Source organism: Ranitomeya variabilis, chromosome 2 (assembly GCF_051348905.1).
Source record: "Ranitomeya variabilis isolate aRanVar5 chromosome 2, aRanVar5.hap1, whole genome shotgun sequence".
In the NCBI taxonomy this organism is placed as follows: Eukaryota; Metazoa; Chordata; class Amphibia; order Anura; family Dendrobatidae; genus Ranitomeya; species Ranitomeya variabilis.
In genome coordinates, this window is record NC_135233.1 from 908,108,436 (window position 1) to 908,126,996 (window position 18,561).

General features: G+C 42.6%; 1 protein-coding gene across 3 annotated transcripts in view; it reads left to right on the forward strand.

Annotated features, from left to right (window-relative positions):
* Positions 1–18,561, forward strand: part of PLD1 (phospholipase D1) — a 327,109-nt gene that overhangs the window by 242,818 nt on the left and 65,730 nt on the right. For 2 of the 3 annotated variants that reach the window (XM_077290541.1, XM_077290540.1), the window contains 6 exons: positions 10,741–10,822; positions 11,163–11,273; positions 12,085–12,288; positions 12,756–12,969; positions 13,783–13,902; positions 17,617–17,745. In XM_077290541.1, the coding sequence (XP_077146656.1) occupies positions 10,741–10,822; positions 11,163–11,273; positions 12,085–12,288; positions 12,756–12,969; positions 13,783–13,902; positions 17,617–17,745 (860 nt within the window). The remainder of the gene's footprint in view (positions 1–10,740; positions 10,823–11,162; positions 11,274–12,084; positions 12,289–12,755; positions 12,970–13,782; positions 13,903–17,616; positions 17,746–18,561) is intronic. The other variant, XM_077290542.1, reaches the window with a different exon arrangement.

The window sequence follows — 18,561 nt, forward strand, 5'->3', positions numbered from 1 at the left end:
GCAAGTTAGTGCGCGGGCACAGCGGGAGCACTTCCGGGTCCGTGCAGTGGCACCTGGAAAACCAGAAGATAGGCGCTGCGAGCGGGGAATTTTAACAGCTGAGCAGCCTGGGATCGCTGCTCAGCTATTCTCACTGAAAAACAGTGCGGAGATATGAGCAACCAGGAGCAGCAGGAGGTTATACAGTTATCTCCTGAGCAAGCGCAGGTACAGCGGCACCAGCGCACACAGCATCAGCGCAAGGGAAACACTTCCTCCCAGCAGCGCAGCAGCAGTGGACGCTCAGGATCACAACGCAGCCGAGCTTCTGCGAAAACCACGCGGCCTGTGACGAATCCAGCGGTGGATATAGTTCCCAGGCCCGAGACGGTATCTCTTGTCCACATGAGGGTGAGTGATCTACGTGAAAGTCCTGAGTTTAATACAGGGTCACTCTTTTCTTCTAGGGAAAGAAATGCGTAACCAAATCAAAGCACAGGGTATGTGCTATATGCCCGGAAGAGTTACCTTCCTCATGGGAGAAAAAGCTATGCAGCAATTGCATAGAAAAAACTATTCAGGAAGAATCCCCGGCGTTTGCCTCAAACTTAAAATCACTAATAAGGAGCCAGGTGGAAAGCGCCCTTAAGGGCGTTAAGACCTCAAAGATAAAACGCAAATCAAGCCATAGGTCACCTGAATCCAGTATGGACAAGTCGGAAAGTGAAATATCCGATTCTAGTGATTCATCAGATTCCGAATCCTCTTCGCTATCTTCAGAAGGGGGACGCAGTTGCTTCCCTATCGAAGACAGACGCCCTCGTGAAAACAGTCAGGGCAACAATGGGTCTGGTAGACTAACGCCCTAAAAAAACGGCTCAGGATATCATGTTCAATGGTCTGGAACAAAAGAAAAGGAGAGCGTTCCCAATAAATGAAAAGATTCACTCCCTAATTAAAAGAGAATGGAAGAAACCAGACAAAAAAGTTCTCTTAACCCCTAAGAGAAAATACCCCTTCGACGACCCAGCCTGCTCATCCTGGAGTAAGGCGCCAAAATTGGATGTGGCCATAGCAAAGGTCTGTAAAAAATTTGCCCTGCCATTCGAGGACATGGGGTACCTTAAAGGACCCGATGGACAAAAAAGCCGAGACTTTCTTAAAAAACTCCTGGGAAGCAGCAGGAGGTGGATTAAAACCGGCCATTGCGGCCACTTGTACTGCCCGTGCTTTAATGGTATGGCTCGAGCACTTAGATTCTCAATTAAAAGAAAAGGTCTCAAGAGAGACAATTCAAAATTCAGTATCTGTTATGAAAGGTGCGGCAGCATTTTTGGCCGACGCATCAGTAGATTCAGCCAGACTGGCGGCTAGGTCAGCTTCCTTTTCAAACGCCGCAAGACGTGCCCTATGGCTAAAATGCTGGCCAGGGGATTTGCAAGCAAAAACCAAATTATGCTCAATACCATGTGAAGGCGAGTTCTTATTTGGGTCAACATTGGATGACATCCTAGACAAAGCCGGGGATAAGAAAAAATCTTTTCCCAGGTTCCCCAATCAGTCTTACAGGCGTCCTTTTCGGAGCAGAAAGTTCATGCGGAGAAAACCCCCAAAAGGGAACAAGGATGGTTGGGAGGACAGAAGAAATAAGAACAAAGGCTTCATATTCAACAAGCCCCCCCGACAATAAAAAATCACAATGAAGGTATTCCTCGGGTCGGAGGGAGATTGACCTGTTTTCTTCCAGCCTGGGAAAAAATTTCAAACAGTACCTGGATACTAAGCATAATAAGAGAAGGTCTCAAATTGAAATTCCACACCCCTCCCGGCAATTCCTTCATGATAACACCTCAGAGACAGTCACACGAACAGTCAGCTCTTCAGGAAGAGATTTTGAACTTAATTCAGGAGGGAGTGTTACAAGAAGTCCCCTACCAGGAAAAAGGTATGGGCTTCTACTCTCCCCTCTTCCTTCGCAGGAAACCGGACGGATCGCACAGGGCGATCATAAATCTCAAAAGATTAAACAATTTTCTCGAGATTCAATATTTCAAAATGGAGACAATAAAATCTTGTGTAAAGATGCTCTTTCCCTTGTGCTTCATGACTGTTCTAGATTTACGAGATGCGTATTACCATGTGCCTATCCACAACAACCATCAAAAATACCTCAGACTGGCAGTGACTATCCAGGGGGAAGTGAAACACTACCAATTCAGGGCTCTCCCCTTCGGGTTAGCCATCGCACCACGGGTGTTCACAAAAATAATGTCAGAGGTAATGGCCCACATACGGGAACAGAATGTTCTAATAGTTCCCTATCTGGACGATCTCTTGGTGGTAGGAACTTCATCCGAACATTGCAAACAACAGTTGGAGATGGTCATGGCTTCACTGACGAGTCTAGGTTGGCTACTAAACATACCCAAATCCTTAATAGTGCCAACCCAGGTACAGGAGTACTTAGGGATAGTCCTAGACTCGACCACTCAGAAATGCTATCTTCCACAGGGGAAGATCCAAAAAATGACAGTGTTACAGATGACAACATCCCCGGTCACTACTCTAAGAAAAGCGATGTCCCTTATGGGATCTATGACCGCCTGTATCCCGGCAGTACAGTGGGCACAATGTCACACCCGGGATCTGCAATGGGAAACATTAGATTCAAGCATGTCTCAGCGCGGAAATTTAGACGGGCGTATCTCGTCAAACACGATACACTCCCTACTATGGTGGGCAGACCCAGTGAATTTAACCAAAGGGGTTCCTTGGGCACTACCGACGGAAAAAATCCTAACGACTGATGCAAGCCCCTGGGGGTGGGGAGCGCACATAGACGATCAAGTGGCACAGGGGAATTGGAGCCAAAATCAACAGCTAGCCTCTTCAAACATGAAAGAACTGTTAGCGGTAAAACTGGCCCTAACGCACTTTCTAAATCTCATTTGCTCCCATCACGTAAAAATCTTTTCAGACAACCAAGTAGTGGTAGCATACCTAAATCACCAAGGGGGCACCAGGTCTCGAGCATTAATGGGGGTAACCCAATCCATATTCCACATAGCAGAACACAATCTAAAATCCCTGACAGCTCTCCACATAAAAGGTTCAGAAAACCGAACTGCAGATTTCTTGAGCAGGACATGCTTAAAACAAGGGGAGTGGGAGCTAAAACAATCAGTGTTCAACCATATCATAAAACGTTGGGGACATCCAGAAATAGATTTGCGAACAGTCAAAACCAGAAAGTAGACACCTTCTGCTCAATCGATCCCCGGGGGGGCCCAGTAGCGCTAGACACCTTCACAATTCCCTGGAACTATCGTCTCGCCTACGCGTTTCCCCCGATATCCCTCATTCCCTTGGTGCTGAGAAAGATTCGGGAGGACGGAGCAACAGTGATCGTAATAGCTCCATTCTGGCCCCGCAGAATATGGTTTTCGTGGCTAAGAAAAATGTCAATATCAAGCCCTTGGGTCCTACCAGACACTCCGACCAGTTTTCCACCCCAATGTAAAGAGCCTACACATGACAGCTTGGCTTTTGAAAGGAAGCTACTAAGCGATAAGGGTTTCTCCCCCAATCTAGTATCCACTCTATTACAGAGTAGAAAACTTGTAACCACCAAAATATATGGGAAAGTGTGGAAAAAATTCATGTAAGTATCCGGCGCCGACCCAACAGGGGAAATCCCAATACAGAAAATCCTTGAGTTCCTGCAAAAGGGACTAGAAAAAGGTCTAGCTACAAACACTCTAAAGGTTCAAGTAGCAGCCTTGGGGGCTTTGTACAACCATGATCTAGCCAGAAATCGCTGGATCATGAGGTTCATTAGAGCTTCAAGTAGGTCCAGGCCTATTTCCCTCCATACCTCTCCTCCCTGGGATCTAAACCTTGTTCTAAATGCTCTAACCAAACCTCCCTTCGAGCCCCTGGCAGACGCTTCGTTAAAAATTTTATCTCTAAAAACCACACTCTTGGTAGCCTTAACCTCGGCCCGTCGTGTTAGCGATATACAAGCGCTGTCTGCATGCCCACCCTTTACTCAGATTCTCGAAGATAGAGTCATTCTTAAGACTGACCTGGCTTACCTCCCTAAAATGTCGTCACAATTTCATAGAACCCAAGAGATCTCTTTGCCCTCCTTTTGTCCCAGCCTCAAAAATGAGGGGGAAAAAACATTGCATACCCTAGATTTAAAAAGGTGTCTGGTCCAATATCTGTCAGCCACTAGGGAGTGCAGGAAGGATAGGGCTCTGTTTGTCTGCTTCCAGGGTCCACGGAAGGGACAGAAAGCATCGAAAGCCACGTTGGCGAGGTGGATAAGAGACGCCATCACTCTATCCTACTCATCCTGTGGGGCAACCATTCTGGAGAATATTAAAGCCCATTCAACCAGAGCAGTGGCATCATCCTGGGTGGAGAGAGCTGGCGCATCAATACAACAGATATGTAGAGCTGCCACTTGGTCTTCCCAATCTACATTTTTCAAACATTACTGCTTAGACTTGACCTCCTCAGATCTCACCTTTGGGCGAAGGGTTCTAGAGGCAGTGGTCCCTCCCTAAGAGTTACAATCTATGCAAATCTCTCCGTGGTGCCATCATGGGGGATAGAGAAAATCGTAGTTACTTACCGATAACGGTATTTCTCTGATCCCATGATGGCACCCGTATATTCCCTCCATTTTTCACACACAGGTGTGCACACTATAATGTATTAGTCATTAGCTTAGTCACGGTGCCTCTGTTAAGTTAAATTGGTTAAATTTTAATTTGTGCAAATGTTAAGTTGCAGCTGAAGTTCTGTGTAAAGGCTCTGTAAACCAACTGATGTGGGAGAGAGGTACGCCCTTTTTCACCTGTAGGTTTCCTGTCCCTGGGGGCGGACCCCTCTCTCCGTGGTGCCATCATGGGATCAGAGAAATACCGTTATCGGTAAGTAACTACGATTTTCCACCACATATGGTGTATTAGTGTACTCAGAACAAATTGCACAACACATTGTATGGTCCATTTTCTACTGTTACCCTTGTAAAAATAAAAATGTTAATGTCGAAGCAACTTTTTTACAGTAAAAATTTATATTTCTTTCATAGCTCAACGTATAAACTTTTGTGAGTCACCTGTGGTTTCGAGGTGCTCACTACACCTCCAGATGAGTTCCTTGAGGGGTGTAGTTTCCAAAATGGGATCATTTATGGGGGATTGCCACTTTTTAGGCACATTAGAGGCTCTGCAAATGTGCCATGGCTACCCCTATCTATTCCAGCCAGTTTTGAGCTCCAAAAGTAAAATTGCTCTCCCTACATTCCGAGACAGTACATATGTGGTGAAAAACTACTATCATTGTAATCAGGAGAAACTGCACAACAAATTTTGGGGTAAACTTATCATATTGACCAAAACTTACCACTAACATGAGGTACAACATGTCACAAAAAACTATCTCAGAATTGCCACAAAAAGTGACACTGGTCACATTTGGAAAATGAGGCTCTGTCATTAATGTAGAAAGTGGCTCGGTGCTTAAGGGGTTATATCTATGTATTACCTTTTTTACTTCTGTTTTCAGAAATTTTTGGGTTAAGAGAGACACATGGTGCATTCTGTCATACCATTTTTGGCCCATGAATTCACCTTAAGGGGTGCTGATCGATCCTGGATACAGTAAATTTTGTGCATATGGTTATCTGGGGGCAATGAGTCCAGAGATATAGATTTAATCTGGCACAAGCATTTTTAAGAGTATATGTTCATAGTTTCAGAAGTGCTGGGGCTGAATTAGCAGGGAAAATCTGCAGCACAAACTGACATGCTGCTGATTTCAATTCTGCAGCTCAGGACAATTTCCGCTGTATATTCACAATCCAACATGTGGATGAGGTTTCATAACATCTCATCCACATTGTTGTGTCTGTAATCTACCCTCTGCGCACATAACCTCAAATATTATTTGAACTCCTCTATTTGTAGATGTTGTTTTAAATTAGGCAATTTATTAATAATACTGAAAATTAATTCTGAAAACTGATACACGTCATCAAGCTGTTGTGTTTTCATGTCTTTGATAGTAGACATACTGATAAGGCAAATTAAACCTTTTATAGCAATTTTTATACAGCTTTGTAATGCAGACAAATGGGAGACCCAAAGAGTCATTGGTTATTAACCACTACATCATTCATTTATATAATATTTTCTTATATAGCACCATCGTATTCCACAGTGATTTCACAATGAGAATTTCCTATCAGCTTATCTTTGGAAATGTGGGTGGTGGAAATTTGGACACCCGCTGGAGGAAACCCGCCAAACTTGAGATGAACGTAGAAACTCCTTGCAGATGTTGTCCTTGGGATTTGAACCCAGGACCCCAGCGCTGGAAAGCCACAGTGCTAACCACTGAGACGCCATTCTGCCTTTTTATGGCGTAGAATAAGGTCTCTGTATAGAACTTATTAGTAATGCCACAAAATGAGAACACACACTGTGGGTTGTCATATCTAGCTTCTTGTAACCAGTCAGTTTCTCAGGAAAAAGGAATCTTCTGCCCTTTGCACAGCATACCCATGTGAAGCTGCAAAATCATACGAACACTTTCCCAGAGCTGTGAAGGAAAAATGGTAACCTTGGCATTTGTACAGTCTGAATGTTGTGGGTGCCAAGCTTTCCAATGACTCGCATTATATAGAGAAACTTTTCTCTACTTTTACAGTTTGCAATGAAGCGAGGCCGGATGTAAAAGCAAATATGTTTTTTACGTAGAGTAAATTAGTCATGTCCATGTCAAAATTTAGATCACTAGTGCTCTGTAAGCAAAATGCTCAGGCCCTAATTCCTCATTTGTAGGGTATTTTTAATTGAGTTTTCTTTTTGTGACATATGATATTCCTTGCCAATGCAGGCAATTTAACGCAAAATGAAAGATGCTCTTTTTTTTGGCCATTGGAGCAAAAACTTGCATGATCCTTTAAAATGAGTCTATTAACTGCAGAAAAATAAAATTACATAAGTATTGTACTTTAGTAGGGTACTAAGATAACATTTGCAACATTTCGAAAAGTTGTAAGTGATAAATTAGTCTAAAATATCTGGATAAGAAAAACACGTACATAATACCTGGAAAACAAACAGTTGAAAGCAAGCCATGTTAACTTAACTTTAAAAAAACAAGCAAAAAAAAAAAACGCATATCCAGTATCTGGCCAACTCGTTCTTCAGTCCCCGAGTGACATTATTTCATATGAGCTTTACAGCCTTTACTACCTAGTCATGTTGGTACTGACTATAACTCTTAATATAGCCGCCGATTCTCGCTAAACTTAGTGAGACCCAGCGGCGATAATGATCGTTTTTGTCAGGGGTGTAACTACAACAGGTGCAGGGACCTTTGGCTCAAACGCCTGATCGGCGTTGTTGGACGCTGTTTTGTTGTTTTCCATGGACACTGCTTACCTTTTCAGTACTAGCGGTTGCCATGGTTACCGGGCCGGCGCTGCAGCTGCTCTGCGCATGCCCTGATGGCTATAAACGGCTTCCTATTACTTCTCTCCCTCGGCGCCTGCGCAGTGACTCTGGCACAACACCGGACCGGATTACTGACGCCACCTTGTTCCTGCACAGCCTGATTGGTGCTTTATGACTTGATTTGCGACATAAATATCGGAGGACAACGTGAGTAACCTCACACTGACCTTGTGAAAGACGCCGTGAGCGTCGATACGCGTGGGTCTTGGTACCCACACAGCCTGACTGACTGGATACGCTTGACAGCTCAGGACCGTTTTGTTAGGTGCTCACACTGGGCTGGGTAAGAGGCTCTCTAGGATTCTGTAGGAAGGCTAGGTGGAGGTAGCCATTATATTTTGAGGGGCCGTTTATATATTTTATATCCCCACCGTAGGATATTGTGCCCTTGGTACCATGTTATTTGGTGGTGTAGGGGTATTTGTCCAAGTGCCTAGCAATTTGCAACAGTGATCTATTTGGTGTACACCTTTCTATTGTATTTTTTATGTGCCATTCGGTTCTGTTGCTTACTATACTTAATGAGCTGTTAAGAGTTGTATTAGCTGTGTAGGGTGCCTTTTCTGCCAGTATTTATCTGTTATAATGATGGACCCATCATCCTCTTTGTTTTTAGATGTTTTTAAATCTTTTGTGCATGTTGTTCTCTGAATAAAGATTTTCCAATTTCTTATTACTTGCTGTGGTGATCCCTAATTTTTATGCATACGCTTGTCTTTTCTTGGTACAACAGGTGCAGGGGTTGCAATCGCACCCACGCCCTGTAGCCTAGCGGACCCTAAAAGTCCCTTTGGCCTATAGAAAAATACTATTGCTATTAAAGATTTAAAATATTTGGGGGCCCCGTTGGTGCTTTTGCATCGGGGCCCATGACTTTCAAGTTACGCCACTGGTTGTTGTCAATACCTGGCACCTATGAATAGAAGTCACTTTACTGCTATTCAGATGTCTGAGCTGGATGTGAGGAACGTCGACTACTCTCAGAGCTTCATGGAAACATTTTGGGTAATAAACTTGTGAATGAGGGAGTGTCGTGTTTCTTTCTGTATTATGTTTTTCAGGTATCCATTTTTGGATTACTTCAGATTAGTTGGATTATGGTGGCCCTCTCATGTGATTTTTTTTTTTTTTTTTAATAAATTGATGAACGAGGAATAGTGTGGAGGAGTCTTTATTCAAATAAAGTATTTGTGTGTTTTTATTTATTTTTTTATTACGGTTAGTAATGGTGGTGTCTGATAGACACCTCTCCAATACTATTACCAGTGGTTGTTGGCAGCTGTGATTTTTGACAAATCACCCCTGTCATCAATCCCAACTACCAATATCCCGATTACCAGGGCAGTCGGGAAGAGTCGGGCAAAGAGCCAGAATTGGCGCATCTAATGGATGCGCCAATTCTGGAACAGTTGCAGGCTGGTATTTTTAGGCTGGGAAGGGCCCAATAACCTTTCCAGACTCATAATGAGCCTACAGCTGTCTGGCTGGTATTTTTAGGCTGGGAAGGACCCTGTTAGTGGTTGACAAGCTTAACTACTTCCTCAGGTAGACACAGGAACACTTTTGTAGTGAAACACCAGCTGGTTTATTAAAGTCCACATAGACCAAGGCAGGGTTTAGAAAACAAAAGCAGAGCCTTCCTTGCTGAACGGTAAAACAAAACAAAGTTTAACAGAGTCCTTTCTCTGCATGGTTCAATCTGCAGACACCACACACTGTCCTCAGCTCTTCCTTGGAGCTATGTGGGAATACCTCCAAGACACAACACGCACTGATTCTCATGGCCAGGTATTTAACACCCATGTGGTGGTCACATGACCTTGACATCACACTGGTCCTGTCAATACTCTGCATGTGGAGATATGGTGGACCTCTGCCCACCTGCTCTATGAAGGTCCTCTAAACCCAACCCATAACATAGGTTACTATTAACCCTCTCCGCACTTAGCATGCTGGAGGCAAAAACACTCTTGTTTTACATCACTGACCACAGTATATGCAGTGACACTTATCTCCCTTCACATACTGTGCCGTGACTCAATCACAGCCCAATAACCTTCCCAACCTGACAATGAGACCACAGCTGTCTGCTTTATTTTGGCTGGTTATGAAAAATAGGGAGACCCTCATCATTGTTTTTCATTTATTTATTAGCTAAATACATGTACAGTAAAGTACACTTGCACTGCACTAATTATATATCTTGTGGATATCTTTCTTTCTATCTACCCAATATCTAGCTATCTCTATCTTTGCACATGTAACACCTAAACATTTGTCATTTCTATTGTGCATTTTATTCCAGTACGTCACACAGGCGGTGCACATGATGCCACACGGATTGTAAACACGGACACTGATAACACAGCACTGCTTTTTCCAGTACCGGAAATATCAGGACATGTCAGTGGCGTCATGGTTTTGTGATGAACCTATTTAATTAGAGATCTGAAAAATCACAAAAGTTATTTATCTGAGAAATGGCACATTGAAGGCTGGTTTCAGAACATACAGCCGCGGGGACTCAAACATATTATTCGAGCACACCCAAGATACTCGGATAACTCGTTACTAGTGATGTGCGAGTATACTCGTTGCTCCGGTTTTCCCAGGCACGCTCGGGTGGTCTCTGAGTATTTGTAAGTGCTCGGAGATTGTTTTCATCGCAGCAGCTGAATGATTTACAGCTACTAGACATCTTGATTACATGTGGGGATTCCCTAGCAACCAAGCAACCCCCTATGTACTCGGCCTGGCCAATAGTTGTAAATCATGCAGCTGAGGCGATGAAAACTTTTTAATCTCTGAACACTAACAAATACTCGGAGATCATTCGAGTGTGCTCGGGAAAACCCGGGCAACGGGTATACTCGCTCATCACTACTCGTTACCCGAGATTGTTCGCTCTTCACTATATAGAACCTAAAATTAGGATAGGGATCTAGCTATGTACATAAGAGTTAGGGTGCATTCTCATGAGCTTGTTTTGTGTTAATCTGGAAAACATGGTCATGTTAATGTGGTGGGACAGTTTACTGGCCTTCTTTGTTCTCAGCTTAATGATGCTGTTTGTTCTGGGATAATGTTAACGCTTCTTTAATGCATATTTCATCAAAGTATGTGTGTACTTTGGGAAATATGAGCACATATAAAGTGTTTTAAGACTGGTTTCTCTGTCCTTTGTGGTTAAAAGTTGATATTCATTAGTTCTCTTTTTCTGTCTGTAAAGGTTAAGCCCAGAAATATTCCTAAAGCGTCCAGTTGTGGAAGGAAACCGATGGAGACTGGATTGCGTTCTGAAGAGAAAAGCTGTGAGTTACCCCAGGTTGCTCATCACTCCTCTAAAATGAATCAAAGCAGCTAGACTCTTTATGGGACTTGGTTTAAACAGTCATTCTCTGCTGACAAAGTGCAGGCGCTCGGTAAAATATCTTTGACAGATCTCAATCTCAATACAGCGTAGATTGATGACACCTAGTTATAGGATTTATAAGACTTGAAAGTCCTGGGAAACTTGTGTTAGTGTTGAGGGGCTTTTTGCTGTGAGAGAAAAAAAATAATTCTATAATAACTGCACAGCTATATGGGAACTTGCATAATTCTGGAACACAATATTTCTGATTTTCTTTCACATCTGCTTTACATTTACAGCAACAAGGTGTCAAGATCTTTATCATGTTGTATAAGGAAGTAGAACTGGCTCTGGGTATAAACAGCGAGTACAGCAAGAGAACGCTTATGCGTATACATCCTAATATTAAGGTATGGTCTATATGTAGAAGTATTCTCATTTGTTTTACCTTGAAAAAGTATTCATACCCCATGAACTTTTCCACATTTTTTTCATGTTACACCGACAAACGTTAAGTGTATTTTATTGCAATTTTTTGTGATGTACTAAGTATTTGTGAAGTGTAAAGAAAATAATACAAGGTTGTCATAAATATTTTTAAAATACACATGTCTAAATAGTGACATGCATTAGTTTTTAGCCCCCTTAGTCAATTCTTTGTGGGACCACCTTTTGCTGCAATTACTGCTGCAAGTCTTTTGGGTATGTCTCTACCAGCCTTACACAGCAAGAAGCTGATGTTTTTTGACCATTCTTTGCAGACTAGCACTTGCTAGTTGCAAATAAGTGTGGGTCAGTGAGAATCACTGTTCTGATATTAGACTTCTTTTTTCTGTACTTGATAATGTGCAACTTCACATTCCCTTTGATGTATTGAAAAAAGGGGGCTGATTTCGGTGTTGAATCTAGGAAAAGGGGAAAAATGGAAAATTGCTTGATCATGAAGGGGTTAAAATAACAAAACAAGCATTACTCACCTACTGTAGCCCCTGCTGCTCCAGTGCTACCTCTCCCCTCCTTCTTTCACACCTTTGTTGATATTGCTGCAGAGACACAAATCGGTAACCAAACGCCTATATTTCTTGACTCAAAAAGTGACCTCTTGTACTTGCACTGTGTTCCTTACACCGGTTGTAGGTTGTTGTAAGTACTCCAACATAAAAACACATTTCATGGATACTGTTATGCACACAAATAAAAAAATGTTTTCATTGATTTTAGGTGATGAGACATCCAGATCATATGTCATCATCTGTATACTTGTGGGCACATCATGAAAAAATAGTAGTCATTGATCAGTCTGTGGCTTTTGTTGGAGGCATTGACCTTGCTTACGGACGCTGGGATGACGATGAGCACAGACTTACCGATGTTGGAAGTGTCAAGAGAATCACGTCAGCGCAGTCTACAGCTGGCATTAACACGGTAAAGAAAACACTTCTGTTCCATTACCAGGCTGTGTGCCCATTTATATAGGTCCACTTGCCTCCTTGTAATGCATAGTAACATGTTGCCCATATGCTCCTCTGCTTTATGCTGTTAATTCAGTAAAAAGGTTTAAAAGAGGCCTGGATGCCTTTCTTGGGGGCAATATATGACCAGTTGTGAATACTAGGCTACAGGAGAATGTTCATCCAGGCATTTGTTCTCATTTACATATTTAGAATTTGGAAGGTTTTATGTGTGCCTTATTATGTGACCAGGTGGTGGTGTATGGTGGCACAGCATGGTGATATGATATTGGATTATACAATGACAAGTAGTTGTTGTGACGTTACAGCTGGATAACTATTAATTGCATTTAACAGGTTTGACTTCTTACTATAGTGTCTGAATTTAATTTTCTGCATCATTAATAAGTAACCTGATTACATTAAATATCCACATTCTAGATATTGGCCGGGTCTGTGCAAGCCTTAAATGGTGAAGACCAAACCAAAAGGAAAACTAGCTTCCAAGTTCAGGAGAAAAAAGATGATGTGGATAACTCAAAGGTCCGAGGCATGGGGAAATCCCGAAAGTTTGCCAAGTTCAGCCTGTATAAGCAACTCCACAAGCACAACCTCCAGCACGCAGACAGCGTCAGCAGCATCGACAGCCAATCACGTATGTACTGCTCCTCTAGCTTGGTTATAGTCAGTCAAGCACACCTATCAGTCACACTATGTGATTGCAGCCTTGTGAATCCTCCCAGCGTGCTGTCATGATTCTCCAGTTTTGGTGCTGGGAGCGGGCGGGCGCATGATCGTAAGTATGCGATTTGCATACATGCGGTCACATGCTGACTGGACATGTGCAGCCTCATTACAAGTGCATAACATGATCGGAGAATCCACGCATGGCGCTGTGAGGATTCACAAGTCTGCAGTCACATAGCGTGACTACAGACTTGTAGCTTAAGGCCGGACAACCCCTTCAATCGAAGTTACCAGCCTAAATCCCGAGGCTGCACTGCTGAATTGAAATGGTATGCCCACAATGGATTCTATATTTATAAAGGATCTTCAGTTTTTCTTTAATAAGAATCTGTCACTTGAGCAAACCAATTTTATTAAGTAATTTGTAAAAATCTCTGCACTCTTTTGAGCCTGTTTTCTTTTGGCTTGTGTCACTCCATTGTAGAGATTTTCACTATTTTTCCTAAGTTGTAAACATTGAACCCCAGATATAGGAGGGTTTTTTATGTCAACTTTTAAGCCACATGTGGTGGTTCTACATATCCAGCTGTAGAACACTGTATCAGGGAACACCTTTACGTAATGCTGTGACAAGCTCATGTATGCAGACCACTGATGATGAGCTCTCCAGATGAATCACCGCTGTAGATTGGTGCCCACTCCTGTGTGGATAACGTATTCATTCTACAAGGGCCCTCATGTTTGCGGTTCTTGTATATAAGCACCATCTCCCTTTCTACAGGCATTACTGATGCTCACAGTAGTCAGCAGAAATTATTCCATGGTATTAAATCACATCGGAGGTTGTTTCATCCCTTGAGTGGCTCTGTGCGAAAGTTCACTCATTATAAGACTGAGACTGGTGAGTGAGCAAAAATCCATATCCTGGTGGTGTATGGGCATGTGGTACTAATGTCCTGCTTTTTGGCATCTCTGCTAACTAAACGACTGCTTATTATTTCTGCTAATTAATTGGTTCTGAGTTTGTACCTTAAAAACCCCTAATAATTCTTTCATGAGCACATGTTTTATCTGGCCTTGTCAGGCTATTTCTTTGGCCAGGACTGAACATTTTTTGTGCTAAATACACGTTGATCAATTTTACTGAAGATTTTTGCAGCATTAGTTAATTTAAAAAAAAATGGCAAACAAGCAAAAACCTCAAAGAAAAAAGAGAGATGTAACTGAATACACAAAGTAACATATTTTAGAAGCTCATTAATAATTAATGTAAGAAGATCTCTAACAAATTGGGCTTTACCACATTTCCTTGCTTCTATACAGTTTTGTAAGGATTATTATGAAATAGCAGAGGACCTTCTGATAGTCTACACTGATAGAATAGTAATTGTCAGCTCATGTCACATTAATCCGCCTTTCCATGCTTAGTCAGGTGCTCTCTACAGAATAGAGCTTGTCAAAAACTATATGAATGTGAAGGTGGAGGCAGTCATGTTTGGGATGTACACAAAGATTAGGATGAAAACTAAAATCTAGAGTTTAGGAAATGGTCAGATATGTAGCATGGTGAGAAGGTGATGGAGCGCCCCCAGACGCAGGGCCGCGGGGTACTCGGTACCGGGCCTCTCTGTCTCAGTTCTGGGGTTGTCACGGTGGCTAGACCCGGTCCGTGACCCTGCTAAGGGGCGTCCAATGAAAGATGAGATGATGGTGCGTGGTGTAGGTCGCGATGAATAACGAGGACACAGGGTTGCAGTCTCTTTACCTCTTTACTGAAGGCTTCAGGATCCTCAATCCAGAGTACTGCTAACAGGGCTGGCTGAGACAGGGCTGGCTGAGTTCCCTTTGCAGGTGGAAATCTGTGCCTACCTTCTAGCGCCTGTGTGTTGTAGTACTTCCCTGCTGAGCACCACGGGATAGTCCTCACAACTGTTGTGTCTTTTTCTGATGTTCTTTCTCACGACTTGTATCTGTTATGATGTTCTTCTCCGTCCCCCAGATGATATGGCTAGGACGCACCCGTATGACGGGTAGGCCTGGAGTTCTTCCGGGACTCTAGTGTCGCCCCTCTCCCACAGTTGCCCCCTATGTCTGCTTAGGTAATTTAGGTGAGACAGCCAACCTATAATTAACTCTCCTGCCGTTGGTTTGAAGTAATGCTTGGAGCCCAATACTTCCTCAGCGTTCCGGCCACCGGCTACGCGCCTCAGTAGGATGCTGCCTCGATCTTACGGCACGACTCCTACTGGTATTATCTCCTTTTTGCTGTGATCTCGTTTCTCACTTCTCCACAATAAACCTCGCTTCTTGTGCTTTCTTGAGATACCGCCGCAATGTAGTGCAGGCGCGGTTCCTTAACGTTCTGTCTTGTTCGCTAGGCCTCTGTCAGGATCCCACCCCTGACAGAGACCCCCCTGAATCTTTCCCCGCAACTCCCTCTGCCACAGGATGTTGCCTGGTTCCAACCCAGTCAGCTTCTCACTAACTTCCTATCTAACCCCCAGTTTTAACAGATTGTGAGGCGTGGCCTAATACATAGCACCCTTTGCTCCCCCTGGAGGCCAGACTGTGAAGTGTATTGGTGTCTGTGATACCTGGTCAGGTGAACTCCTTCAGTGCCATCAGACGTACCATCACTCCCCTTAGTGGCGGAGCAACAGTACTGCAACGACCAGGACTCTGGGGCGCTGCAGTGGCACTAAGCTCCATTAGAAAAAGAATCTCAAGCATTGGACTTATTTTTATAGGACTGACATGATGCAATATGTTTTCTAGAATTCCATCCCGGATAGTTTTGCCTTGCAATGTTTACTTTAGTATAACTTTCATGTATTATGTACAGTCCAAAGTCTATACGGTGATGGCTCTGGCTTGTAAAAGCACCGATATCACATCAGTGCTTTTCATGTGCCTGCTTTTCCAATCTGGTGTCGGCTTACAATTTTCTTAATTGTTCTTTATTTTAGTGAAGAAGTGAAATGGAGTATTAACCCCTCATACAACCTGCTTATAGCGATCTGGTGTACAGCTGTATTGTAATATCTACAGGGTATGCAGAAATGTATTAAAGAGACACTATCACTTTATTATTAGTAGATTTAATGAGAACCTATTACCAATTGTTCAACAATTAAATTCACATATGGAATATAGAGGTCATCAAAGCAAGAGCTCTAACCAATCTTATGACAACATATAAATACATATTGTGGCATAATGTTTCACCAACACGTAGATCAATTATTTCCATTATAACTTTCCAAGTTATAATCTAAAAATGTTACAATTGCAGAGTAGACAAGTCTCTTAGATCCATAGTGGTGGGCACACCAGTAATGATAGTTCGCATTATTGGCTTTATCTGCACCTCTAACACATTTGCCCATAGTTTTCTGCACTTTAAGAAAAGAATGGCTGACATAATTGGTTCAAGGATTTCCTTATCAACTGGGTAGCTGTGGAAATGTAAGACCAGGAGGCTTTTTAAGAGTGTAGGAATTCCAGTAAACTCAACAAGTATGGACATATAAAAGAACACCAAGAATGTTAGACTTGGCTAGTGGTTGCTGTGTCCCAAGATACCGAAGCATACAGCCCTGATACAACAAGTGGGACATCAAACCTACAGCACATTATTATAATATCCTTAGAGAGCTGTGCTATATTCTGTGCCCCTTACAATAGGTACTATAGGCTCAAATGAAGAGTGCAACATTGTCACTGGGACTTAGCACCTGTCACAAGGTCAAAAGTGGCCAGGTTTTGCTTTTATTGAATTGCCACTGCTTCCCCAAGTATGCTATTTTTACAAAATTTGCCATACAGTTCCAGTAATATGGACGTATTTATTTAGTGCTAATTTTTATGATAATTACTAAGGGGGCGTGGTTCACAAGATGCTCAGGCTCGTGTCTTTCGGATGCTCAGGGGGCATGTCTTTAGGATGCTCTATATTATTGTCTTATGACCCACGCTCCCTTGGTAAAGACCAAAAAATTATCGGCAAATAAAAAGGTCCATATCTGTAGAACCGTATGCTGGATTTTTAAAAATAAATAATTTGAATACTCCAGGTAAAAGCAGGAATAACAAAAAAAAAACGCCACTTTTACCCGAGAAAAGGTCTTCGTTAATAAAACAAAAGCTGTGTTTTTGATGACCTCTGTATGCGTCCTGTTGGTAAGATGAAATTCCATTACAGCAGTGGGACAATGTGCATGTTCTCTTTGCTTTACCATCTAGAGTAAGAAGTGGCCCTTATGGTGGAGTACTAGAGAGTCCTATAACAGGTATATATCATCTAAGCTGTTTGCAGGTGGATATGTATAATGGTGTGGTGAAGATACAAAGTATTGTTCCTACATTCCACCATTATTCCACCATTATTATACCATTATTATACCTTTAAAATCTGATTGTGTCTTATAGACCTACAGGTAATGGAAAACTTGATGAGCCATTACGAGTTGGTGATGGTGTCTCTTTATATTTAAAATGCAAGATGCTTCACTTTTCTCCACAGTCGATTTCAGAGTTTGTGAACTTACCTGGAACACCCACCAAGCTATGTCAGTGTTAATTATTATTTTCCCTATTGCATTTGGACTATTTACAGACAGAGGGTCTGTTCGCAGTTTGCAGACTGGTGTGGGAGAACTTCTTGGTGAAACGCGATTCTGGCATGGGAAAGACTATTGCAACTTTGTCTTCAAAGACTGGGTACAGCTGGATAAACCCTTTGATGGTAAGTTACTGAGCCCTTAGAGATGGACTTATACAGATTACAAATAAAATCCACCGCCAACAAGCAAAAAGTCATAATCTGCCTCCAAGCAAAAATGATAGACCGCTATGTGTAGATGACGCAATGTGAATGATGGCTGCATTTATACAGTATCTCTCAAAAGGGACTAAGCCCCTCGCAATTTTGTAAAAATTTTATTATATCTTTTCATGGGCCAACAATGAAGATATGATGACCCTTTGATACATTGTAAAGTAGTCAGTGTACAGCTTGTATAACAGTGTGTATTTGATGTTACCTCTTAATAACCGCTGGCAACAAAAGTGAGTCCACCCCTTAATGAAAATGTCCAAATTGTACCCAATTAGCATTTTTTCTCTCCGGTGTCATGTGATTCATTAGTATTACAAAGTCTCAGGTGTTAATGGTGTGGTAAATTTGGTGTTGCCACTCCCTCATATTCGTCACTGGAAATTCAACATGGCACCTCATGGCGAAGATCTCTCTGAAGATCTGAAAAAAAAAATGTATTGCTCTACATAAAGATGGCCTAGCCTATAAGAAGATTACCAACACCCTAAAACTGAGCTGCAGCATGCTGGCCAAGATCATATAGCGGTTTAACACGACTGGTTCCACTCACACCTGGGCTTGCCATGGTCAACCAAAGAAGTTGAATTCACGTGCTCCGCATCATATCCAGAGATCGCCTGGTCAGGATAGGCATATGTGTGCTGCCAGCATTGCTGCAGACGTTAAAGGGGTCGGTCGCCAGTCAGTGCTCAGATCTTACACCACCACACGCTGCATCACATT